This window comes from Pogona vitticeps, chromosome 12 (assembly GCF_051106095.1).
Source record: "Pogona vitticeps strain Pit_001003342236 chromosome 12, PviZW2.1, whole genome shotgun sequence".
Classification (NCBI taxonomy): Eukaryota; Metazoa; Chordata; class Lepidosauria; order Squamata; family Agamidae; genus Pogona; species Pogona vitticeps.
This window is the reverse complement of record NC_135794.1, coordinates 11,713,956-11,738,439: the sequence shown is the minus strand read 5'-3', so window position 1 is coordinate 11,738,439 and position 24,484 is coordinate 11,713,956. Positions and strand designations below refer to the sequence as shown.

Genomic DNA, 24,484 nt, shown 5'->3' with positions numbered 1-24,484 from the left:
TTTAGTTGGAAAGTGAGGTACTCTATTTTATTCATCCTCAAGAGGGTCATTTATTTTTAAATGCTTCTAAAATCTATTTATTTTAACGTTTTGGCATATGTGAATGCCTCTGTCAATGTAAATTGTGTCTGCATGGTTTTTCAAGTAATGGATGCCAAGATCACAGGTTTCAGGTTACAAGAAAGAAAGCTGGGGTGGAGGAAAACGATCCCCTCCCTTCCCAAGCCTGAAAGCTGCGAATCTTGTTAATTTCTCTGGTCAGTTTCACTTCACCACTCACTGGTGTGCCTTTCCTCTACAAGCCCTACCTGCCAGTTCCTGTCTTCTCTACCCCATGTATGTGTATGCGCACTGTATGCATGCACAGAGGGAGGGAAAGCTTGCAGTCCAATCAGGGTTTTTTTTTCCTATCATACTGAATTAGTACTATGCCAGATTGCAAGAAATTTGTATATTTTTAAATTTTTTATTTGTTATGGTCAACGACCAGGAAGATTAAAAGTCATTATTTAGGCAAAATCACATAATATCAGATAATACCAAAAGACATTGGACAAGAAATGTCACCATTAGTGCACTGTCTCGCTGTTTTAAGACATTAAGGTTAAGAAAAAAGTTCTAAGTTAGCCAGCAGCACTGAAGGACATAAAAGCTTTTTAAACATCACACCAATCACATAATATATGAAATTAAGAGATGCATATAACCATCAGTATGACACCCCAGATCTCCAAGAAAGTACGTAAAATTAAACAATAAATCACTAACAAGGGTGAAAACACTCAAAGATTTTATGTGGTCAGGAAACTGCAGCAAGCTAGTAATATAAGAAACTTTGTCAGAGAGCAGCAAATAATATAAAAATTTGTCAGATCTCCCTGGAATTTTTTGAAAAATAGGGGAGATCCTTGCAGGGCTTCATTTGTCAGATGACGCTTCCATTCCAATTGGAAGGTGTCGGAAAGAGTCAGTGGTGCCAAACCTTGTGGGGAAAAAGATAAGCTTTACCCAGTGATTGGACGTGTAAACCTTGTCACATGCTCTGGTGGAAACGAAACCTACTTCTAGGCGTACAGCTGCGTTAGGGACACAAGGAGGCACTGCAAGAATAGCTCTCAGAAATTTGGACTGGACAAACTCAAGGGGGTGCATTTGTGCAATTACTTTAGCCTTAAATACTTGGATCACTGATGGAACATGCTATACCCTTTAGTATAAAAATATCTAATTAGTGCAGCAGCACTTTCCTGCACATTCATTGCTGCATACTTTATGTGGGAGAGCCAGGATCCAGAGATATGAAAGACTGTTGTTGTTGTTGTTGTTGTTGTTGTTGTTGTTGTTGTTGTTGTTGTTGTTGTTGTTGTTGTTGTTGTTGTTGTTTAGCCACTGTGTCCGACTCTTTGTGACCCCATGGACCAGAGCATGCGAGGCCCTCCTGTCTTCCACTGCCTCCCGGAGTTGGTTGGTTGCTTCGATGACACTGTCCAACCATCTCATCCTCTGTCGTCCCCTTCTCTTCTTGCCTTCACACTTTCCCAACATCAAAGTCTTTTCCAAGGAGTCTTCTCTTCTCATGAGATGGCCAAAGTACTGGAGCCTCAGCTTCAGGATCTGTCCTTCCAGTGAGCGCTGAGGGTTGATTTCCTTCAGAATGGGCAGGTTTGATCCCCTTGCAGTCCAGGGGACTCTCAAGAGTCTCCTCTAGCAACACAATTCAAAGCATCAATTCTTGGGCGGTCAAGAATTCTTGGGCAACCATAGTTTTGACTATGTGGACCTTTGTTGGCAAGATGATGTCTCTGCTTTTTAAGATGCTGTCAAGGTTTGTCATCAATTTCCTCCCAAGAAGCATGTCTCTTTTGATTTCATGGCTGCTATCACCATCTGCAGTGATCTGGAGCCCAAGAAAGTAAAATCTGTCACTGCCTCTATATCTTCCCCTTCTATCACTATACAGTGATGGGACCAATGGACATGATCTTAGTTTTTTTGATGTTGAGCTTCAGACCATTTTTTGCACTCTCCTCTTTCACCCTCATTAAGAGGTTCTTTAATTCCTCCTCATTTTCTGCCATCAGAGTGGTATCATCTGCATATCTGAGGTTGTTGATATTTCTTCCAGAAATCTTAATTCCAGTTTGGGATTTATCCAGTCCTGCCTTTTGTGATGTATTCTGCATATAAATAAGCAGGGAGACAATATACAGCTTTGTCGTACTCCTTTCCCAAGTTTGAACCAATCAGTTGTTCAATACCCAGTTCTAACTGTTGCTTGCTGTCCCACATATAGATTTCTCAGGAGATAGATAAGGTGGTCAGGCACTCCCATTTCTTTAAGGACTTGCCTTAGTTTGATGTGGGTCAAAGGCTTTTGTGTGTGAAATGAGTGCAATTGTACAATAGTTGGAGCATTCTTTGGCACTGGGGATTGGAATGTAAACTGATATTTTCCAATTCTCTGGCCACTGCTGAGTTTTCCAAACTTGCTGTCATATTGAGTGTAGCACCTTAAAAGTAAAGTAAAATCTGTCACTGCCTTCATATCTTCCCCTTCAATTTCCCAGGAGGTGATGGGGCCATTGGCCATGATCTTAGTTTTTTTGATGTTGAGTTTCAGGCCGTTTTTTGCAGTCTCCTCTTTCACCCTCATTACAAGGTTCTTTAATTCCTCCTCACTTTCTGCCAGCAGAGTGGTATCATCTGCATATTGGAGGTTGTTGATATTTCTTCCGGCAATCTTAATTCCAGTTTGGGATTCCTCCAGTCCAGCCTTCCGCATGATGTATTCTGCATATAAGTTAAATAAGCCGGGGGACAATATACAGCCTTGTCATACTCCTTTCCCAATTTTGAACCAATCAGTTGTTCCATATCCAGTTCTAACTGTTGCTTCTCATAAGATAAATAAGGTGTTGAGGCACTCCCATTTCTTTAAGGACTTGCCATAGTTTGCTGTGGTCTACACAGTCAAAGGCTTTTGCATAGTCAATGAAGCAGAAGTAGATGTTTTTCTGGAACTCTCTGGCTTTCTCTATAATCCAGCGCATGTTTGCAATTTGGTCTCTAGTTTCTCTGCCCCTTCAGAATCCAGCTTGTACTCCTGGGAGTTCTCGGTCCACATACTGCTGAAGCCTACCTTGTACGATTTTGAGCATAACCTAGCTACCGTGGGAAATGAGTGCAATTGTACAGTAGTTGGAGCATTCTTTGGCACTGCCCTTCTTTGGGATTGGGATGTAGACTGATGTTTTCCAGTCCTCTGGCCACTGTTGCGTTTTCCAAACTTGCTGGCATATTGAATGTAGTACCTTAACAGCATCATCTTTTAAGATTTTAAATGTTTCAACTGGAATGCCATCACCTCCACTGGCCTTATTGTTAGCCACACTTTCTAAGGCCCACTTGATTTCACTCTCCAGGATGTCTGGCTCAAGGTCAGCAACCACATCCAGATCTTTCTGGTATAATTCTTCTGTGTATTCTTGCCACCTCTTCTTGATGTCTTCTGCTTCTGTAAGGTCCCTACCATTTTTGTCCTTTATCATGTCCATCTTTGCACAAAATGTTCCCTTAATATCTCCAATTTTCTTGAACAGAACTCTGGCTTTTCCTGTTCTATTATTTTCCTCTGTTTCTTTGCACTGTTCATTTAAGAAGGCCCTCTTGTCTCTCCTTCCTATTCTTTGGAAGTCAGCATTACATTTTCTGTAACTTTCCCTATCTCCCTTGCATTTTGTATCCCTTCTTTTCTCTGCTATTTCTAAGGCCTCGTTGGACAGCCACTTTGCTTTCTTGCATTTGATTTTCTTTGGGATGGTTTTTGTTGCTGCCTCCTGTACAATGTTACGAGCCTCCATCCATAATTCTTCAGGCACTCTGTCCACCAAATCGAGTTCGTTAAAGCTGTGTATTCATAAGGGATTTGGTTTAGATTATACCTGACTAGCCCAGTGGTTTTTCCTGCTCTCTTCAGTTTAGGCTTGAATTTTGCTATAAGAAGCTGATAATCAGAGCCACAATCAGCTCCAGGTCTTGTTTTTGCTGACTGTATAGAGCTTCTCCATCTTTGGCTGCAAAGAATATAATCAATCTGATTTCGGTATTGCCCATCTGGTGATGTCCATGTGTAGAGTCGCCTCTTGTGTTGTTGGAAAAGAGTGTTTGTGATGACTAGCTTGTTCTCTTGACAAAACTCTATTAGCTTTTGCCCTGCTTCATTTTGAACTCCAAGGCCAAACATACCTGTTGTTCCTTTTATCTCTTGACTCCCTACTTTAGCATTCTAGTCCCCTATAATGAGAAGATCATCTTTCTTTGGTGTCAGTTCTAGAAGGTGTTGTAAGTCTTCATAGAATTGGTCAACTTCAGCCTCTTCAGCATTGGCGGTTGGCGCATAAACTTGGATGACTGTGATGTTGAAAGGTCTGCCTTGGATTCGTACTGAAATCATTCTACCATATTTGAGATTGTATCCCAATACAGCTTTTTCCACTCTTTTGTTGACTATAAGGGCTACTCCATTTCTTCTACAGGATTCCTGCCCGCAATAGTAGACATGGTAATCGTCTGAACTGCATTCGCCCTTTTCTGTCCACTTTAGTTCACTGACACCCTGGATGTCAATGTTTATTCTTGTTTGACCACATCCAGTTCACCAAGGTTCATAGATCTTACATTCCAGGTTCCTATGCAGTATTTTTCTTTCCAGCATTGGACTTTCCTTTCACTTCCAAGCCCATCCGCAGCTGAGCGTCCTTTCGGTTTTGGCCCAACCACTTCATTAGCTCTGGAGCTACTTGTCCTTGTCCTTCGCTTTTCCTCAGTAGCATATTGGACACCTGCCAACCTGAGGGGCTCATCTTCCAGCGTCATATCTTTTAGTCTTTTATTTCTGTCCATGGAGTTTTCTCAGCAAAGATACTGGAATGGCTTGCCAGTTCCTCCTCCAGGTGGATCTCGTTTAGTCAGAACTCTCCACCATGACCTGTCCGACTTGGGTGTCCCTGCATGGCATAGCCCATAGCTTCTCTGAATTACTCAAGCCCCTTTGCCATGACAAGGCAGCAATCCATGAAGGGGATTTTGATATAAGCCACATGAAACCTTAGGAGAGGAGGTTTGTAAATAAATAAATACCACTAATGTCCTCTGTCCATGGCTCTTCTGAAGTGCACTCAAGGGACATTTAGAAGGGACATTGCAGGGGACCACAGCTGTGCAAAGCAGATGGCTTGAAGCAGGCAAGCCTTTCACGGGGATGCAATGTAGACAGGCTGAGGGAGAGAGGCGTAGCTGTCACAAGCCTGGCTTTTGATTGGGATAATGCTGAGAGATGTTGGTATCGATAAATCAACTCTTTTTGGCAGGATTTTGAAACTAATGAAGAACTGAAATGTAAAGTGATCAGCTTTCTGGAGGAGGTGATCCATGACCCTGAACTCCTGACTCAAGAGAGAAAAGCAGCTGCCAACATCATAAGGCAAGTGGCTGTGAGCAGATGGCACAGGGTCACTCTGAGGCGCAATGTCTGGCCACCAGATTAGCAAGTAAGGTTGTATTTAAATGCCACACTCCTTTCCCCTTTCAGCCTAACTTCAGCTCCACTCTTCAGTATTAATAGAGCCAAACGGTAGCCAACTGCATAAGTCTCACTTCAATTCTATTATTATTATTATTATTATTATTATTATTATTATTATTATTATTATTATTATTATTATTATTATTATTATTATTATTATTATTATTATTATTATTATTATTATTATTATTATTATTATTATTATTATTTCCTCCCAGGACTTTGACTCAGGATGACCCTGGAGACAATCAAATCACCCTGGAAGAGATTGTGCAAATGGTAAGTATTTTCTCTGATTGTCTTCTGGGAGCATTTCACAAGTGAATGTGGAATAGGATACTACATTGGGCTTCCTTTAAAGTGATTTGGAGAGTGGAGCCACCCCAAATGGATGACAGCTGGCTCATTGCCCACAACAGATACTCAGCTCCTCAAGAAACCTGTTGCGCAGCTTTTGGGAAAAGAGCCCTCTGCATTTCAGGGCTCTACTGATGTCCAGGCATAGAGAAGGGGCAGAGGTACGCTGGAAGCAGGGGCAGGGAGGCAAGACCGCTTGCCTGAGAGATCTCTGAAGAGGAAAACAGAGCAATTGTTCTATGCAAGTCAGGCAAACACAAAATTTTTTTTAAAAAAATAAAGAAGACAAAAACGTTGTGGCACCTTAAAGATTAACTGCTATATTTTAATGTGAGCTTTCGTGAGCAAAGCCACTTCTTCAGGCATTGTTCTATGCAAGAAGACATAGGAGGAAGAGTTTTATTTGCACTTTCTTGTATGCACTGTGAGGTAGAGTGTCACTAACTTGATGAGAAACTTAACACAAAATGCCAGGCATCTAAAGATTTTGGTGGGATGTAGGTGTGAGACAGGCAACTGTAAGAATTTCAGAAAGATGTTGGCCATCAATACCTCCCATACAAACGCATCCCTCCACAACTCAAAAGAGCTCTGCTGGTGAAATCTGTGCAGATGCAATGGCAGCAGAGAAGAATGATTTCTTTCCAATGGACACTAGCCCGTGCTTGGTTGGATTCACTCTGAATTTTCAGCCACCGTCGCTCTAGTCTCTGTTGTACTTGTGTCATCAGCCCCAGCTTCCTAGCAAACCAGGTGGCCAGTTTGATTCTACTTTGTGAGAGGGGACGCTTAGGAGCGATTGTGTCAACAGCCCCGGCCATTTACCCATTCTAGCTATCAACCAGGGCTTCCACAGAATCACCTGCCAAGGCAACAGGAAACTCCCCAAGAGCCATCAGGAAACCATTGGGATCCATCAGTCTCTTGCAGAGGCTCCGAGTTCCAATGAGTCTAAACCTCACCAGATGATCCGTCCATGACGACAGAACTGCAAAGAGTTCTACCACATCTAGATCACCAGCAACTCCCCGATCACAGAAAAGCAGTTGTAAGGTGTCCTGTGCAGCATGGGTGGGAGCAGATACCATTTGAAACAGACTCATGGTCGTCATGGAAGACATGAAGTCCTCTGCAGAACTTCATCAGCATGGATGTTGAAGTCCCCCAGCAACACAACAAGCTGAAGAAACTACGGCATCACCTAGATCAAGAAGAGAGGCTGCTGAGCTATGGGGTGGGCAGTACACCCACAGAGTCCCTATTCTCTCCCCGGCTCCTTCTTTTAGAAATATGCTTTCAAATCCAGAAAACTGGGGAGGGTTACACCTGATGAGGGAGATAGACTCATTACAGACCACAGCAACTCCCCTCCCCCGCCCCCAGATCTCGCCTGCTGCTGCCCAGAAAACCGTGGTGGACAAAGGCGAGTAAGGTTGACACCTCATCCAACCAAGTCTTAGTAAGGCAAGCCAGGTCAGCATGCTCCTGCAGGATCAAGTCTTAGGTGGCTGTTGTTTTCCCATATATTGACTTGGCATTTAGCAGCAGTGCTTTCAACCCAGGGTTGCCTGATGACATGAATATATAAACTATTTAATTTTGTGGGCAGCTTGGGGACAAGCAGTACCCTCTTGCCCTGAACGCTTACACAATGCTGTATTTCCCCCTGCCCCAAATGTTCCAATGGCTGCTCTCTGACTCTCCCATGCTGCTCTCTCTCCCATACAAATGCATCCCTCCACAGCAGAAAAAAATAGTATGGAATGGGATGATTAGGGAAATTTATAATTTATTAAGTATAGGGGAGGAAAGGATATCAAAAGAGAAGAGGTTGTAGCAGTGGTCCCCCTGGAGTTCTGCTGGAGATTCAGCAACCACATCTCTTGACATACAGTTCCTCCTGGGACTCCAAATTTGATGCTAAGTGCACTCCAGTCCACTTTAGTTCACTGACATCAATGTTTATGCATTCCATTTCTTGTATTACAGTTTCCAGTTTACCTTCATATTTTTCACATTGCAAGATCAAATCATATGTGCTCTGCAGCATCAAACTTTTCCTTTCACTTCTGTGCACGTCAGACACTAGACATTCTTTGGGCTTTAAGCTAGTTGTGTCACTAGTGACCGTGCTATTTGTACTAGTCCAAGTAGCTGATTGAGTGCTTTCTGACTTGGAAGTCTCACCTTCAAGCACTATCACTTGTTTCATTTTGGACTGTATCATCATAGGGTTTTAAGGTAAGAAAAGTTTAGCGGTGGTTTACTGTAGCTCAGGATGCCCATGTGTACTTGCAACGCTTTCCCACTCTTCGGGGGGGCTCCTTCTATGACCCCCAAATGACTAAGATAATGCTATTGAGGCACGCTTCTAGCCAAAAATATCTAACCATCTTAATTGATTTTTAATTTCTATCATAATGTATATGTCCATAATTTTAAATTGTGCCACATTCTGATACGAAAAACAGAAAGAAAGCTTAAGTGTCTCTGCCTTTACCTTCTGCTGCCAGTCCCACCTTCAACTACCACTGCTGCCCAATAGCTGCCATCCCCATCACCATTGGAAGACGTATAGAAATGGAGCAATGAAAGTGTGATGAGAGTATGTGAACAGATAACCTCTTGATTATGATGGAACATTATTTTGTGTCCTACATTCTCCCAGTGCCATCCATTTTCACATGACTCTCTTGGTGCCGTTGGCAAGGGCTCGCTCATTGGCACAAAAGTATGCAAGCATATACATGCACAGAGACACAGACTGTCACCCCACTGAGGAAACTGGAAGCTTTTTGTGAGGAAAAGGTTCTGATTTGCTATGACACTCACTATCTGCACCACACCTTCTTTTGCCTAGCTTTCACCTGGAGATTTAACTTAAAACAACTGCATCTGTTTTTCCATTTAGGCTGCAGGAGTCAAGGCGGAGCCCTTTGAAAATCACTCAGCTTTGGAAATAGCTGAGCAGCTCACCTTGCTGGATCACTTGGTCTTCAAAAAGATTCCCTATGAGTGAGTATAATGGGCTTTTTCCCTGTCCCCATCCCGCCCCCCCCCACGAGATCTGCCCTTGTTTGCATTTGTCCAGAAAGCAAATCTGAGCAAACTGTACTAAGGATCCTTGCTTCTGATGCCCATACTTTGTGGGTTTTTCCCTACAAGGACCATATCAAACATGTCACATGTGCACAGCTCTGTAGCTTTCGGGATGTGTGTGTGAATCTATCTCCTAACCTGTCTTTCCTGCCTCCAGGAGCTTAGGCGGAATCATTTCAAGTGCAGGACTAATTAAAAAGCAAGGAACCACTGAAAGTCAGTGCTGAGCTGACCATGACACTTCTCATTTGCAGAGAGTTTTTTGGGCAAGGATGGATGAAGTTTGAAAAGAACGAGAAGACTCCTTACATCATGAAGAACACCAAGCACTTCAATGATGTGAGTTTGGTCTCCTGAGTCCTCTTTGGCGGGGTTGGGGTGCAATCAGCTGCAACAAAGGCAGATGCTCACAATGCTGGGGACAGGTGGAGTCATACTGCAGGACAGGCTGGCAATGGCAGCATGATTGGGTTCTTGTTCCAGATTAAGCAGCCCCTCCTCTTTAATGAGATTTACTACAGGAGACGTGTTAACATTAACCAAAGGTTTAATTTCTTTCAACGGGGAGGGATGTACAACAACTTCAGTGGATCCAACGGGACCAGCAACCACAGACGTTTCAGGCCATGTTCCTTGTAAGCTTGTCCTAACTAATGAGTCTTTCAACGGGGAGATATTCCAAATCTCTCGCAGTTGGTAGGTCTCCTCAGTGGTTGACTCCTCACTGCACAAATAGTCCTCCAACAAGGGTGTCAAGCCCAGTGTCCCTCAGGATGTGTCAGGGCTGTGGATCTGGACGCACCACCTTCTTCCAGGAACCCTTCACTCTTGGAAACAGTCCATTGCAATGGCTCCACTTCATCTAACTCACTGGTTCTTAACCTTGGGTTACTCAGGAGTTTTGGACTGCAACTCCCAGAAGCCTTCACCACCAACTGTGCTAGCTGGGGTTTCTGGGAGTTGCAGTTCAAAAACATCTGAGTAACAAAGGTTAAGAATCACTGGTCTAACTGAATCTCAGTCCCCGCGCTTCCATATCCTCACGAGGTGCCCTTTCCTCTCTCACTTTTTGTTTCTCCCTTGGGAGAAAAGGAGAACACATAGGGCCCCTCCTCCTCCCTTTGACAGCAGCCCTTCCTCCTCCTCCCTCTCGCTCTCTGGACTCTCCCACTCCTCTGAGCCCCAGCTGTTCTTCGTTTCCCCTCTGTCAGACACGTTGGCAGCTTTGAGACAGGGGAGTCCTCTTGCTACTGGTCGAAAGGCACCTGTTTGTCTTACCCTCTCAAACACATTTGCCACTCTGGAATCAAAGAACAAGGCAGATGGCCAGAATGAATATGTATTTCAAATATGACAGAACACAGACTGGAATCTTACTTAAGGCTTTGTTGTACTAGTGCTGGTTATTTATTTTTTTCAAACAACACATAACTGGGTGGTGTGTTGACCAACAGATCTCTTGTCCTAAGTCCAGTAGGTCAGAAGATGGACTCCTTGCAGAACTATTGCAATCTGATTGCTTGCTTGCGTACTGGCTTGGCAGAGTTCTGACATCTACCACCATTTGGCATGCTGGTTGAGAGAGGTGTTAAACCCTCTCTATGTCACTTGCCAGTCTGTCCTTCCAGCTGCTTTATAAGTCGGGAAAGGAATAGATCAATCAGATCCTATATGTCCAAGGATCCCATCCACATCCTTGGACTGCACAAACTGAAAAGTGCCCTGAATCAGCGGGCCAAAATTCTACCAAAGGTCTATCTCAGTCTGTATCTGTTTCAGTGCCCAAGTCATAAGTGGCCTACGTGATGTGCAGATTCATTGGAGGCTCTGGTCTGTTAGGGCAAGCGGAGAGGAACTTGCAGATGTAATCTTGGAGGGTGTGGAAACACACCTGCAGATACACAAAATTGTGTCTCATGCAAGAAATCAGAAAAAGTCTGACAGCCTCTCCACACTGGCATATAGATCAATATACTGTATGGATCACTGTTGGCATAGTTTGGATCAAGCCAAATGACAGCGCCCACACATGCTTGACTTCAAATCAATCCATCCTTCCCCTTTAAGAGCTGCCCTGTACCTTTCTGAAGCCCTGTCAGTGGGTTTTAATATTCTGGGGTAGGTTGGGAGGTTGGAATAAGTGACCCTCCTCACTTGGAATAGAGCAGAGAGCCTTGAGGTTCCTTCCACTGTAATTTCCAATATCCTGAAGTGCTTTATGAGCCACTTTGGGATATCAGAAACTGAATATTTCTCCTGATTGTCTGTGGACGGTAAGGGGAAGTGAAATTATTTTCTCTACATTTTCAAGATCCCTGGCGAAACCAAAAATCACTTCTGTTAATTTTTTTTAAAAAAAATTATTCACCTGTCTGTGTACTGGTGGTCAAGAAACTGCCTGCAGCTTTCACTTCTCCCTCCCTCTCTTTCCCTTCCTCTTTGCAACTTGCCAAGGTTTATTTATAACCTGCTGGGGCAAAGGGTCAGCAACAAAAGGTGAACCTCCTCCTCTCCCCACCACCTTTACTTCAAAGGCACCCCCCTGACATATAGATGTTAAAGGTGGACAGTGAAATAAGCTGACAGGGAAAAATGGATTCACTTCAATTGTGGTATGGATGAATTACTTTATGGATTTCATTTATGGATAACATATAACAACAGGGCAAAAACTCCCAGGTTTGTGTACCCACTGACAGGGTCTGAGCTGAGAGCAAGAAAGGGATCTTGGGATTTATCATAGATGGGTTGTTGGAAATGTGACCAGATTGAGTGTATGGCTGCTATAATAAGAAGTCAAATGTTGTATAGAGCATGCAACATTTGACCATTAATTTAAAAAAGGAATTTTAAAAATTAAATTGCGAATATCATTTGCTGCCCTTACAAAAAGGCACATCTGTTCTACTGGTCACAATACCAACAAATAAAAGAATATTATAGAGCTGGACAAGGGATGGCAAACAGCAGTCAAAATAATGCAGGTTCTGGAACAACTGCCCTAGGATGAAATTATATACAAGAAGAGTAAGGAACAACATCCACAAAAGGATGCAAGAAGAAAGTATATATGGAGACATTCTTTTCTCTTTTTCATGTGAGAACCAGGCACTCTCCACTGAAGCTGAATGGAGGGAGATTCCGGACAAAGAAAAAGAAATGCATCTTTATCTTTGACATACTTAAATCGTAGAATTCATTACCATAAGATGTACTGATGGCTACCAGCTTGGACAAATTTAAGATGGGATGTGGTGGCGCTGCGGGTTAAACTGCAGAAGCCTCTGTGCTGCAGGGTCAGAAGACGAGCAGTTGTAAGATTGAATCCATGCCACAGAATGAGCTCCCGTCGCTTGTCCCAGCTCCTGCCAACCTAGCCATTCAAAAACATGTAAAAAGGCGAGTAGATAAATAGGTCCCACCACGGTGGGAAGGTAATGGCGTTGCATGTCTAGTCGCGCTGGCCACTTGACCACGGAAACTGTATTTGGACAAATGCTGGCTCTACAGCTTGGAGACGGGGATGAGCACTGCGCCCTAGAGTCGGACATGACTGGACTAAATGTCAAGGGAAACCTTTACCTTTACCTTTGAATCCATGGAAGTCAAGCCATCAATGACTACTTGCCAGGATAGCCATGCATCACTTCCACTGTCAAAGGCAGTATGCCTCTGTACATCAGGTGCTGGAAACACAAAATGGAGAGGGGAGTTGACTCCTGCCTTGCCAGTGATTTTGCATAGCCAACTGGCTGCAATTGTGTCAATAGGTCTGTTGGACTAGACGGGCCCTTAATTTGGTTTACATGTACAAACAAAACAGACAGACAGACAGACAGACACACACACACACACACACACAAAATGCACTGAGGCCATGCTCTCTTCATATGAAAAATTGTGCTATAATCCGCAAAGGTTTTGGCAAGTAGCACTAAATCTTACGGTGACAGCCATTGTGGTGCAGTGGGCAAAGTTTTAGATTAGGATTTAGGAGTTGTAGGTTCAAAGCCTGATCAGCCATGGAAACTCACTAGTGGATAGCAACGGTAAACTGCTCCCTGACCATTTTGCACACCTCAAACAGCCTATTAGGGCTGCCAAAAGTTGAAAGCAACTTGACAGCATATAGCAACAATGGCTTTAAGTTCCACAATACCCTTTTTTTTGCTGCAACCATGGCTAAACCGTTGGAATATTTCAAGACAGTGTCTGAAATCCAGTAATGGGACATATGTCTCATCAGGCTGATGATGTCATCAGTTCTGGTGGGGGGGGGTTAAGTGAAAGACATCCAGTTCCCACCCACCCCCCAACAGGAGCTGAGGCTCCTTTGGGTTGCCTTTCATCTGGGGGAAGTGAGTGCAAACAAACAAAAAGAAGACTAAAGAACATATTTGTGGATGCTGAAGGAATGAGGTATCCCAATATCCTATGTTACAGTAAGCCTTTTATTTTTCAGTGGTGCAACAGCACTCAGAGCCCAAACGGCTGCTGTAAACTTTCCCCTCCTCACCTTGTTCTGCCACCTCAAAGAAATGAGCCCCCCATTAGCTCAGTGAAACTAACCTTTGGGAGGAAGCACCTCAGGCTTGGTTTTCTGAGGCCACTGAGGTTGATGGCCTTCAGCAGTTACGTCATCAGGGTATAACATCCTGCCTGAGAATGCAGTTTTTGAAAAGAGCTTGTCCCTTGCCATTGAGTCAGGCTTCACCACAAGTACTCTACATTGTCTACCTAGGTATTCCCTTGAGGAGATCCCTCCATTCAGTGGCCAGAGGTGAACTACCTAAGCCTAATAATATTAATTTCAATGGGGAATTGCCACTAGTTCAGAAGTTAGCATTTGTAATTTTTTTTAATCATGTGCCAAATCACATGACTGGTCTGAAATAGGAAATGCAAGCAGTAACTTCTTAACTAGCAAGAGGTCACTGCTGAGATTTGTGCTGTCGGACTTAATGTTATTAAGAATGTAATAGGACGTTGGCAGTTGTTCCTTATTCCCACATTAGTGCGCATAGGCTTCATTGTTTGCAGCCTTGGTAAACCCTGGAAAGGCTCAGGTGCAGCAGCAGACTCGAACTCTTTCTGTGCATGATCCTTTTAACTTTGATCTGTACTTTTAGAGGGAGCTCGGCTACACAGTAGTCGTGGGCCCAGTTTTGCATGATCACTTGAGGGGAGGCGCAGCTCTCTCACTCCCATCTTGTCTTAAGGAGCAGCTTGATCCACCATCACCTCATACTTTTTTGGGGGTCCCTGCATGAAATGCTGGGAGGTGGGTGAAGGAAATGTGACATAAAAGAGTGCTCGATCCAGGTCAAAGGCCTGTTATTTCAGTATTCCATTCTCGTTTTTATCTGTGAGGATCCCATAAGCAGAACCGAATGTGTAGCACCCTCATGATCATGTTACTTAAAAACCAGTATGGAGAGGCATTCTGTCTCTGGTACTGGAGATGATTATATAGCCACCTTGAGTAATACTTCCTGGTATTTTAAGTTCCTCCAAGGACTTTTCATACACTCTTAGAAGGTCCAACCTGGCAGCCATTGCCACGAGATTAAATTCTACAGTTTTGCTCCATGTAGTTCTTTCTATCTGCCCAGACTTTCATTCAGCTCTATTGGATAATTTCAAGTTTGGCAGAAGATGACAAAACATTTCTTCACCTCCCCTTTTTCCACTGCATGCATACGGAACATGTCATGCTCGCCAGTGCTGGATGTGCTCCTGGCCACGCACTGCCCAGCTGCTGCAGGTGCCTCAGAGCCGTTGTATGTTTCGCTATCCTTTGCCCAAGGGCTGCACGATCGTCGGAACAATGCACAGGCAATTCCAATAGTGCTGAGGCATAATCCCCTCCTCCACGTTCTTCCTGCAGATCAGCAATTTGATTGCTTCTGAAATCCTCCGTAATGAGGACATCACCACAAGAGTGAGTACCATTGAGAAATGGGTCGCCGTGGCTGACATCTGCCGGTGTCTGCACAACTACAATGCAGTTCTGGAGATCACCTCAGCCTTCAACCGCAGTGCCATCTTCCGCCTGAAGAAAACTTGGATGAAGGTGTCCAAACAGGTGAGTCTTCAAGGAACAAGCCCAAAGCTTGGTTTCTATGCTTTTGTAGCTCTGTTTCATCATGGCAGAGTTTGGTGCTGAGGAAAAGCACAAAGGTTTCCTGTGCTTCGCATTTAGCCCTTACCTCGTTTTCCCCAATAGGCAACTTAAACTCACTTGAGGTTTGTTGTGTTGCATACTTACAGTGGAACTACATTTTTAAAAATAATGTGAGGAGTTTATGGTAGTATGTATTCACGAAGGCTTTCACGGCCGGGATCTAATGGTTGGTGTGGTTTTTTCAGGCTCTTTGGCTGTGTTCTGAAGGTTGTTCTTCCTAACGTTTCACCAGTTTCTGTGGCCGGCATCTTCAGAGGACAAATGTTAGGAAGAACAACCTTCAGAACACGGCCAAAGAGCCCGAAAAACCCACAACAACCAGTTTATGGTAGCTCCAAGAAGAATCAGGGAGTGTTATGCACATCCCTCCTTCTGTTTTATTGCAATATTCAGAAGGTCTTGTAGCATATAAAGACTAACACATTTTATTTTCCGTAGAGTTTTATGGTCTTTACCCACTTCTTCAGTTGCACCTGTCTTTCCTGTGTATCACTATATGAACTTTATTGAGTCCAGTTAATCTAAATGTGGCAGAATGATGTTTTGTTTAATGTGCTTAGTCCTACGTAAGCAGAGTTTTTTTTTCTCTTTAGAGAATCAAAGAATGAAACTCACCTCTTGTATTCTACTCTGGTTGGAAGCTGAGGCAAAACATAGATCCATCTATGTGATAAAAGTACTGAGTGAGGAGAAGCATTGATCTGTCATCGGAATTTTCTTAAAGCTTCAACCATAACTTTTTGCTTTAAACTGAAATATTTTTCTTTAACATGAGAATTTCTATCTCTTTAGAACAGCAGCAACTTTTCCCAATAATTACTTCTGTATTCCTAGGAACACATTCTATTCATAGAAAAGGAATTATTATCAACAATTTCCTCTTTAATTGCACTTCCAAAAGTGCAATATTGTACAAGGAACTGAAACTGCAATGAAAAGTAGTAAACAAACTTGCAGGAGATATCTGCTGAATGAGACTAATTTGTAAATGAAGATCATACGTCTCTGCTGCATATAATAATGCCATATTGTGCTACATGGAACCAATGTTTTTAATTTTAATTCCATAAGATTCTGGAAAACCTATAGCAATGCTTTAACTGTTCTGAAAGGTGGGAGCAACCTGGGTGAACAGACTGAAATGAAATTAAGACATGTAAACGAATGCATGCAGATATATTAGTAAAACTGAGGTCTGCTGAAAGATATATGAAATACATGAAGTGAAGCTAAACAGAAGGGGAATGCAGCCACCTTTGAAGAATGGAAGATAAATGCCAAATAATGCTGGGGGGTTTGCTTTTGTAGCTTTGAGGGCCACGAATCCAAACCAACGGCCATCAGATTGTTACTGAATTCTCACTGTGCATTTTTTCAAAGCATTTTTTCCACCACAACTTCCTTCTTTGGTGTAAAACTGATACTTACTTTACTCAGTAGAGCTGCCTGTCACATTCAGAGGCAGTCTGTTAACCTGGAAGGGCAACAAGATCAACCACACTGGACTCCAGGTCCAGCCTCAGGATGCTTGAATTAAAGCCGGAACCTCTGTGATCTCTCATAACAAGCTTGTCGGAGTTGGAGTTTGGGGGGAAAAAACCACTTCTGTGATGGTGGTCAGATGTGCTAGTTCACATGGCACTGTTAGGCTAGAGGGCTACAACACTGCTTGATCGTACAACTCAAAGGATTCAGTTTTTTTTTATTGTACAACATGACATTTGAAAGTAAAATCATCCTGTTAGAAGTCTGTTCGGATGTTATTCTATTTGCAAACAAAGGGCATATTTGTATCTTGTTATGAAAGTGAAAGCCCCCTTTATACTGCAAAAACTTAGTTGCTAGTGAAGTTTGCTTTTTAAATGCTATTAAAGCATCTATGGCTGGTTACAATTTGTCCCCCTTCCCCCACCCCAGTTTTCAGTAGTATGTTGACATTCAGAAGGAGTGTGTTTTGTTCTCACTTGATTTCCATTTATGTAAGCACCCTCGCCCTGAATTCCTGTTTCTTCATGGTCTCTGTATATGCACACAAATGGGTTAATTTGCGCCTGCGCAGGGCTTCTCGGAACTTTCTAGAGCTTTAAAATATGTGATTAGTGGGACATTCCCCCATGGAGAGCATAATCCACCCGCCTCGAGGTCCCTCAGTTCCTGTTCGCCGCCCCATAGGTCAGACCTTCTCGATGACTAGAACAACTTTTTCGGATCACAATCTCTAATCTTTAGCATTGTGCCCTTTTAGGCACTTCCATTACTTATTTGACTTTTCCCTGTGAGTTTTTTATCTGTCCTCTTTTTTGTCTTCTTCAGTGCTTTCGTTCCCCCCTTCGCCCTGATTCCCGCCCTTTTTATGGCCCCTCTGGGTCAGTTTAAAGGATGAATGTCATGTGCTAATAAGATCTCTCTATCAGATGACCACAATCACTGCCTTTTTTGTTTGGGGGAACAACATCCACTCCTGCCAGGAGTGCAAGAGGCTTACTAAACCAGCCCTTAAACTTTGCCTCCAGGTTCTTCACTCTTTCCTTTGGGAAAAGTCTCTAAAACCACCTACCTCTAATATGGAACCTATCTTGACTCCTGTTCCAAGACAAGAACAGGCGGACCTGGCGTCAACCCCAACCACACCATCACCAAAACAGACGTCGACTTGTAAATCTTCCTCGAAGTCGAAATTGACATTGGTCTCAAAACCATCTTCAACATGGGCTCGACAATCCTCTCCTAAATGGAAGAAGGATCATGTTAAGCAAAAGAAGACTAAGCGGCCATCCAAGTCCACTCAACCACTAGAGCCTTCTTCCCATCAGCTGAATGTTCCATCTCCGATCTTGAAGGAATCTTCTAAGGAGATACCTGACTCTTTGTCAGAAGGGGATAATCCTCTCCCACTACCTCCTGGCCAGCCTTCTACCTCCTTACCGAACCTCTTGCCTAGTCCTGGCCTTCAGTGGCTGATGTTGTTTCCAGTCTGGTCTCAACCCATTCAAGCCCTGCATCTACAAGGCGGACAACAGTCATCCAGCTTTCCAGTTCTGACTCCTCCTTGCTACAGTCACCTCCTCGCAAACGTTTGGGAAAGTGTCATCATCTCTCACCATCATACTGAGAGCCTCCACACCGAGAGACTTATTATATACATAAACCCTCTCAACACCTCCAGACTATTGCAAGTCTTACTATGGAGAGTACGTCAACACAGTGGGGATGACATCAATTCACATTTCAAGACTTAGTATTATGAGGAACCAAAGAGGTTATGCTACATGTATACCTACCTCCACCTCAGTCTCTCAATCAAGTACCACACTTTCTGAAGTGAGATCTTCATATCTCCAAGTTACTACCACCTATAAAGGGCCCCTGCTGGCTCCAGCGAACACTGGCCATGGATTTTCTACCCACTCTGCGACCACAGCATGAGCCTCTACATCAAAAGCTTGACATCAGTCACCTTCTGTACCAGGTTCCTTTACAAGAGGATCCTCTGGTACTGCATTTTCCAATATTCTTGAGCCACCATCTGAGGCTTCCCAGGAATCTCCATCTAATCTACCCAACCCTGATTCTGATGTAGCAGACAATCACCCACCTTCACCATCTGAAGACTTCACCTCATATTCACAGTTGGTTTTCCAAATGGCTAGGTCCCTTGAGGTTGAGCAGCCACTGCCACTGAAGCAAGACTTTGTCTTCGATAGTATCAACCAGGACGAACCTCCACCTCATAATCTCAGTTTCATCCCCGCTTTTCATTTTATAATGGAATCTTGGGATAAGCCACCATCCTCCCTTCAAATCTCGAGACAAGTAGAGAACCTTTACAAGACTCATGGTTCTGATACCTCCTTTCTCGTGAAGTACCCACCATCCAATTCGATTATTATTGAGTCAAACCAATCTCGGGCTCGAAATCAGTCATCTGTAGCCTGTACTAAAAGAGAAGATAGAAAGCTAGACAGCCTTAGACGCTGTCTTTATTCTTTAGCCTTCTTCACCATAGCCAACTACCAATCTGCCATGGGTGTGTACCATAGGCAAATCTGGAACAAGGGGCTACTCATTTTACAAGCTTCTGCAGAAGACACCAGGGTCGGAGCGTTCAATGTCCATCTTTAGGCCTCCACCCTTGCAAAGCAACAGTGCATAGTGGTACACGACACCACGGATGCTGCTTCAAAGTCTGTGGCAACAGTTGTTGTGCTTCAGCGACATGCCTGTCTTTGTTCAGCAAGCATTACTGATGATACCAGATCTCGTATAGAAGACCTCCCCTTCGATGGAGTCGGTCTTTTCTACGATAAAAGTGATGAAGGCATGGACAACCTCCATAAGATCAGGAAAATGGCTAAATCTTATTCCACACAACAACCATACAGATACCAGCGCACCCAATGGCACCGCCTGTCCAACTTTCAACAGCCATATCACCACCAGCCTTACTGCCAGTACAAACCTCCTACTAATGGCAGGCATTTCCCTGGGCCGTCCTTGTCTGCACCTTCCACTTTCTGGTCACAGACTCTGAGTCAACTCACCTGCTTTCCAAGAAGAGGTATCACTTCTCGTCCAGAAACAGGCCATCCAAAGAGTTCTTGTACAAAACCTCCACACCAGCTTCTATTTCCGGTACTTCACTGTCCCCAAACGAGAAGGAGGCCTCCACCCTATCCTGGATCTGACATGTCTCAACACATACATTCGGCCCAAGTGTTTCCGAATGATCACTCTCAACACTGTCATTCCCCTCCTCTCCCCCAATGACTGGTTCGTCATGATAGACCTTCAGGACACATATTTCCACATCTCCATTCACCCTCGCCATCAGAGGTATCTCCGCTTCCTTTTCAGGAACTCCGCCTACCAATTCTGCTCTCTTCCTTTAAGCCTTTCCACCGCTCCGAGGACCTTCACAAAATGCCTCGCTCCAGTAGCCGCACACCTTTTGTCTACATGGCATAGCTGTATTCCCTTATATTGACGATTGGCTAATCGTTGCAGATTCTTACCACAAAGTTCAAGAAGACACACTTTTTACTCTTCACACTCTGGAGGATCTAGGGCTAAAGGTCAATTTCAACAAATCCCATCTCGAACTCTCTCAAACCATAGACTATATTGGAGCCTGTCTCGGCTCGACTGCAGCCAGAGCTTTCCTCCCCCACAAGAGAATAATCAATCTGAAAACCGCTATACTGTCATTTCGGCCTTTCACTTTGGTCTTGCCTCATCAGACTCAGCACCTTCTCAGCTTCATAGCCTTGACGATGGCAGTAGTTATACACACTTGGCTCAAGATGAGATCTCTCCATGCCTGGTACCGCTCTCTGTTCAACCCAATTATCGACCACCCTTCAAGGCTACTCTTGGTTACTCTAGAACTGGAAAACCAATTTACCTGGTAGACCTTCATTCCACATCTCACTGTCAGCTGCCCCTTCTCCCCTCTTCAGCTCACCATCCAGGTTACTACCAATGCCAGCCCCACAGGTTGAGGCACCCATTTCCACGGTCACAAGATCCATGCTCTGTGGTCAAGGAAAGAACAGAGATTACACATAAACCATTTAGAACTACTTGCCATCATCAAGGCTTTCTGTGCTTTCCAATCTCTCATAACAGGTCAAGCTGTTCAGTTTGCCATGGACAATATGATTGCCCTCTATTATGTCGACAAACAAGGAGGCACTTATTCTCTCTCTCTTCTCTATCTTGCAGTTCAGCTTTGGGAGTGGTGCTATACCCATCACGTTTTTCCCATCGCAGTCCGTGTTGCAACCCAAGACAACGTCGTAGAAGACCAACTGAGTCGTTTTACCACTCGTACCCACGAGTGGGCCCTAGACGATGCTGTATTCTCCTAACTTTGCCACCATTGGCAAACCCCCACTTTAGATGTTTTTGCCACAGAACAAAATGCTAAATGCAACAATTACTGCTCCAGAGCAGGAGACAGTGTGAACTCTCTAGGGGATACATTCATAGTAGGGTGGGGAACAGGCCTTCTATACCTCTCCCCCCCCCCCACATTCCCCTCATCCAGAGAACAGTAACTCAATTTCAACAATTCCAGTCCAACGCCATTCTCATAGCCCTGTGGTGGCTTTGCCAATTTTGGTTCCCCCCCACTGAAGGCCATGTTATCCAACTTCCTTTGACTTCCCCTCTTCTCCCACTTGCTGACACAGGACGGCAGCACGGTCTACCACTGCAACCTGGAATCTCTCCATCTCACGGTGTGGAGAGTTCACCCTCCATAGCTGTAGTTTTAGACAAAGCCAGGAAGCCCTCCACTATGCTGTTGTAGTTCTATAAGTGGATGACCTTTTCGACCTTTGCTGCTTCCAAGGGACTTTCTGCAATACCAGTTTCTCTGGATACTCTTCTCACCTTCCTTCTATTACCTTTTTAATCTTGGACTCTCTCACTCCACCCTCAAGGTATATATTTCTGCCACTGTGACTCACCAACCACCTGGTTCAGAATCTTCCCATCTTTTATCTCACCCAACTTTGAAGAGATTTCTCAGGGGCCTCCATAACATTTGTCCCTCTCAGAGACCACCACTTCCATAATGGTCACTCCAGACTGTCCTTCATGCTTTCACTTGCCCTCCTTTTGAACTGTTTGCCACAACTAACCTCAAGCTTATCTCCCTCAAGACTCTATTTTAGTTGCCATCATGTCTGTTCAGCGAGCTAGCAGCTCTCAGAGCTGATGCCCCTTACCTTCAATTTCATCTTGATATGGTCACCCTCTATCCTGATGTTTCGTTCCTGCCTAAAGTTGTTTCAGGTTTCCACCTCAATCAACCTCTCGTTCATCCATCTCTGTTTCCTTCTCCATTATCGGACCTAGAGTGCATGCTACACACACTTGATGTTAGATGTTCCCTAGCCTTCTATGTCTCCAGGACAAGGGATTTCTGAAAATCTCCATGTCTCTTCATTTGTCATCATGGTCCATGCAAGGGCTCTCCAGCCTCATCGCAGACCATATCTAGGTGGATAGTCCAGGCATACTACCTGGCAGGTAAGCCCCCACCAGGTATCCTTAAAGCCCATTCCACCAGGGCCACCTCTACCTCTCCTGCTCTTCTTCGCGGTATTGGCATCTCCAATATTCGTTGAGTTGCCACTTGGTCCACACCCTCGACATTTATCACACATTATTGACTGGATGTCAGAGCCAAGAATGAAATTGGCTTCAGCGGAGTTCTTCTTACTTCACTTCTAATGTGACATCCCACTGACCGGTAAGTGTGCTTGCTAGTCAGCCATTTGTGTGCATTCACAGAGACCATGAAGTAGAGGGGTTACTTGCCTGTAACCATGGTTCTTCAAGTGGTCCTCTGTGAATCCACATGTCCCGCCTGTCTTCCCCTCTGTGTGTCACGCTGTTATCTTCCCTTTTTCTGATAGTGGCGGACTTTTTAGGAACTGAGGGACCTCGAGGTGGGTGGAGCATATGCTCCACGGAGGAACACCCCACTAATCACATGTTTCAAAGCTCTAGAAAGTTCCGAGAAGCCTTGCGCAGGCGCAGATTAACCCATTCATGTGGATTCACAGAGGACCACTCAAAGAACCATGGTTACAGGTAAGTAATTCTTCTGTCCCATAGCAGTATCTACTTCCTACCTTCTGGGTGAGGAGCCTGACGCCGAGGGAGGCCCGAAGGGAAAAGACGGTGGCTCCTTGCCTTTGGAACAATCTCCCTCCTGAGATTCGCGCGGCCCCTACACTGGGTACATTTAAAATTCAATTTAAAACATGGCTTTACATCCAGGCCTTCCCTCCTGTCAGCATTTAACTTCCTTTCTTTTTGCTATTGTTTATTATTTTTGGAATGTTTTGTTATCGATGATGCCAATGGATTTATATTATTTTAATTGTATATATGTTTGTTGTTAGCTGCCCAGAGTGGTAGAATATACCAGATGGGCGGGATAGAAATCAAATAAATAAAATAAATAATAATTCTGAAAGTAAAATTATCTTTTTTTCTTTCCAGACAAAAGCGCTGATTGACAAGCTGCAAAGGCTGGTGTCTTCAGAGGGGCGTTTTAAGAACCTGAGAGAAGCCCTGAAAAAGTACGTTGCTAGAGGGCCGCCCTCTCCTCAGCACTTGCACTGATTCACCCCATAGTTGCAAGAGGCAAGGCCCTGGGCGATGCTGGCGGCAGGCACACAGCCCCGGCCGCGGTGGCATCTGTGGCTGGGTCCAGGAACCCAGCAGCCCATCCCCCTGCCTTCCCTGTGGGGTTATAACTGAGATAGCCAAGGGAGGCTATGAGAAACAGAGCAAGCATGGGGGTATGTGGAAGATTATAGTTCTTGAAAACTGCAGTATCTGTCAGTGAAGTTCAGAACAAAGAGCTTCCTGTGCCAGCTTTTCAACTCCTTGTATGCCCAAAACCTCTGAAAAGCCAGAGCCACCAAGCAGCTATTTCTTTTAGGGGCCTGCAAGGGTAGAAACAACAGGTCTCAATAAGGCAGACGTCTGGACAAAGCTGTCTGCAAGGCCCTCCACACTCAGCTCTGGCCACCTGCTCTGCAGCTGGGACGGGCACAGCAAGAAGCTGCATAAAGGGAAGAGATGGTTAGCATCTTGCAGAGCCGAGACAACAATGCCTCCAAGACTCAAGCACTTTGAACCTTTCTCTAGGACACAACCAACTAAACTACTTATGAAATTGCTAAGGGGAAGAAGGGTGTGCAGCCTGTTCCCTGTTTCAGAACATGTGGTAGTCACAGATCCCAGAAGATCTTCTTTTTCTAAAGGTTAATGGTCTGCACTACCTGTGGAGGTCACACAGGTATCACCAGCTGGTTTAAATATGTGAAGGACACCAGAGGTGATCAGAAGGCTTTACCTGTGAGGTTTGATTTGTGGTGCCTTGTTCACATCTGTAGGTTATCATTAAGTGACAGATGTGTCTGTGCATCCAAGGGAAATTATTTTGCTCCATTTTCTCTATTGCTTAACATGTCCAATAAACGGAGCTGCTGCTTCCGGTTCTTCTTTTTCTTCTTCTCCCAGTTGTGATCCACCCTGTGTCCCTTACCTGGGGATGTATCTGACAGACTTGGCATTCATTGAAGAGGGCACCCCGAATTACACGGAAGATGGACTTGTGAATTTCTCCAAAATGAGGATGGTGAGCTTTCTTGTTTTGGCAAGGACAGAGGACAGCTTGTAAGAAGGGTTCAAAAGATACCAAGAAGAGGCAATCAAACAGAAGAACGTAACATGCA

General features: G+C 44.3%; 1 protein-coding gene across 2 annotated transcripts in view; it reads left to right on the top strand.

The window, feature by feature from the left end:
* Nucleotides 1–24,484, top strand: part of RASGRF1 (Ras protein specific guanine nucleotide releasing factor 1) — a 194,477-nt gene that overhangs the window by 158,952 nt on the left and 11,041 nt on the right. For both annotated transcript variants that reach the window (XM_072982190.2, XM_072982189.2), the window contains exons 19-25: nt 5,370–5,482; nt 5,803–5,863; nt 8,853–8,956; nt 9,295–9,379; nt 14,928–15,125; nt 23,241–23,320; nt 24,270–24,387. In XM_072982190.2, coding sequence (XP_072838291.2) covers nt 5,370–5,482; nt 5,803–5,863; nt 8,853–8,956; nt 9,295–9,379; nt 14,928–15,125; nt 23,241–23,320; nt 24,270–24,387 — 759 coding nt within the window. The remainder of the gene's footprint in view (nt 1–5,369; nt 5,483–5,802; nt 5,864–8,852; nt 8,957–9,294; nt 9,380–14,927; nt 15,126–23,240; nt 23,321–24,269; nt 24,388–24,484) is intronic.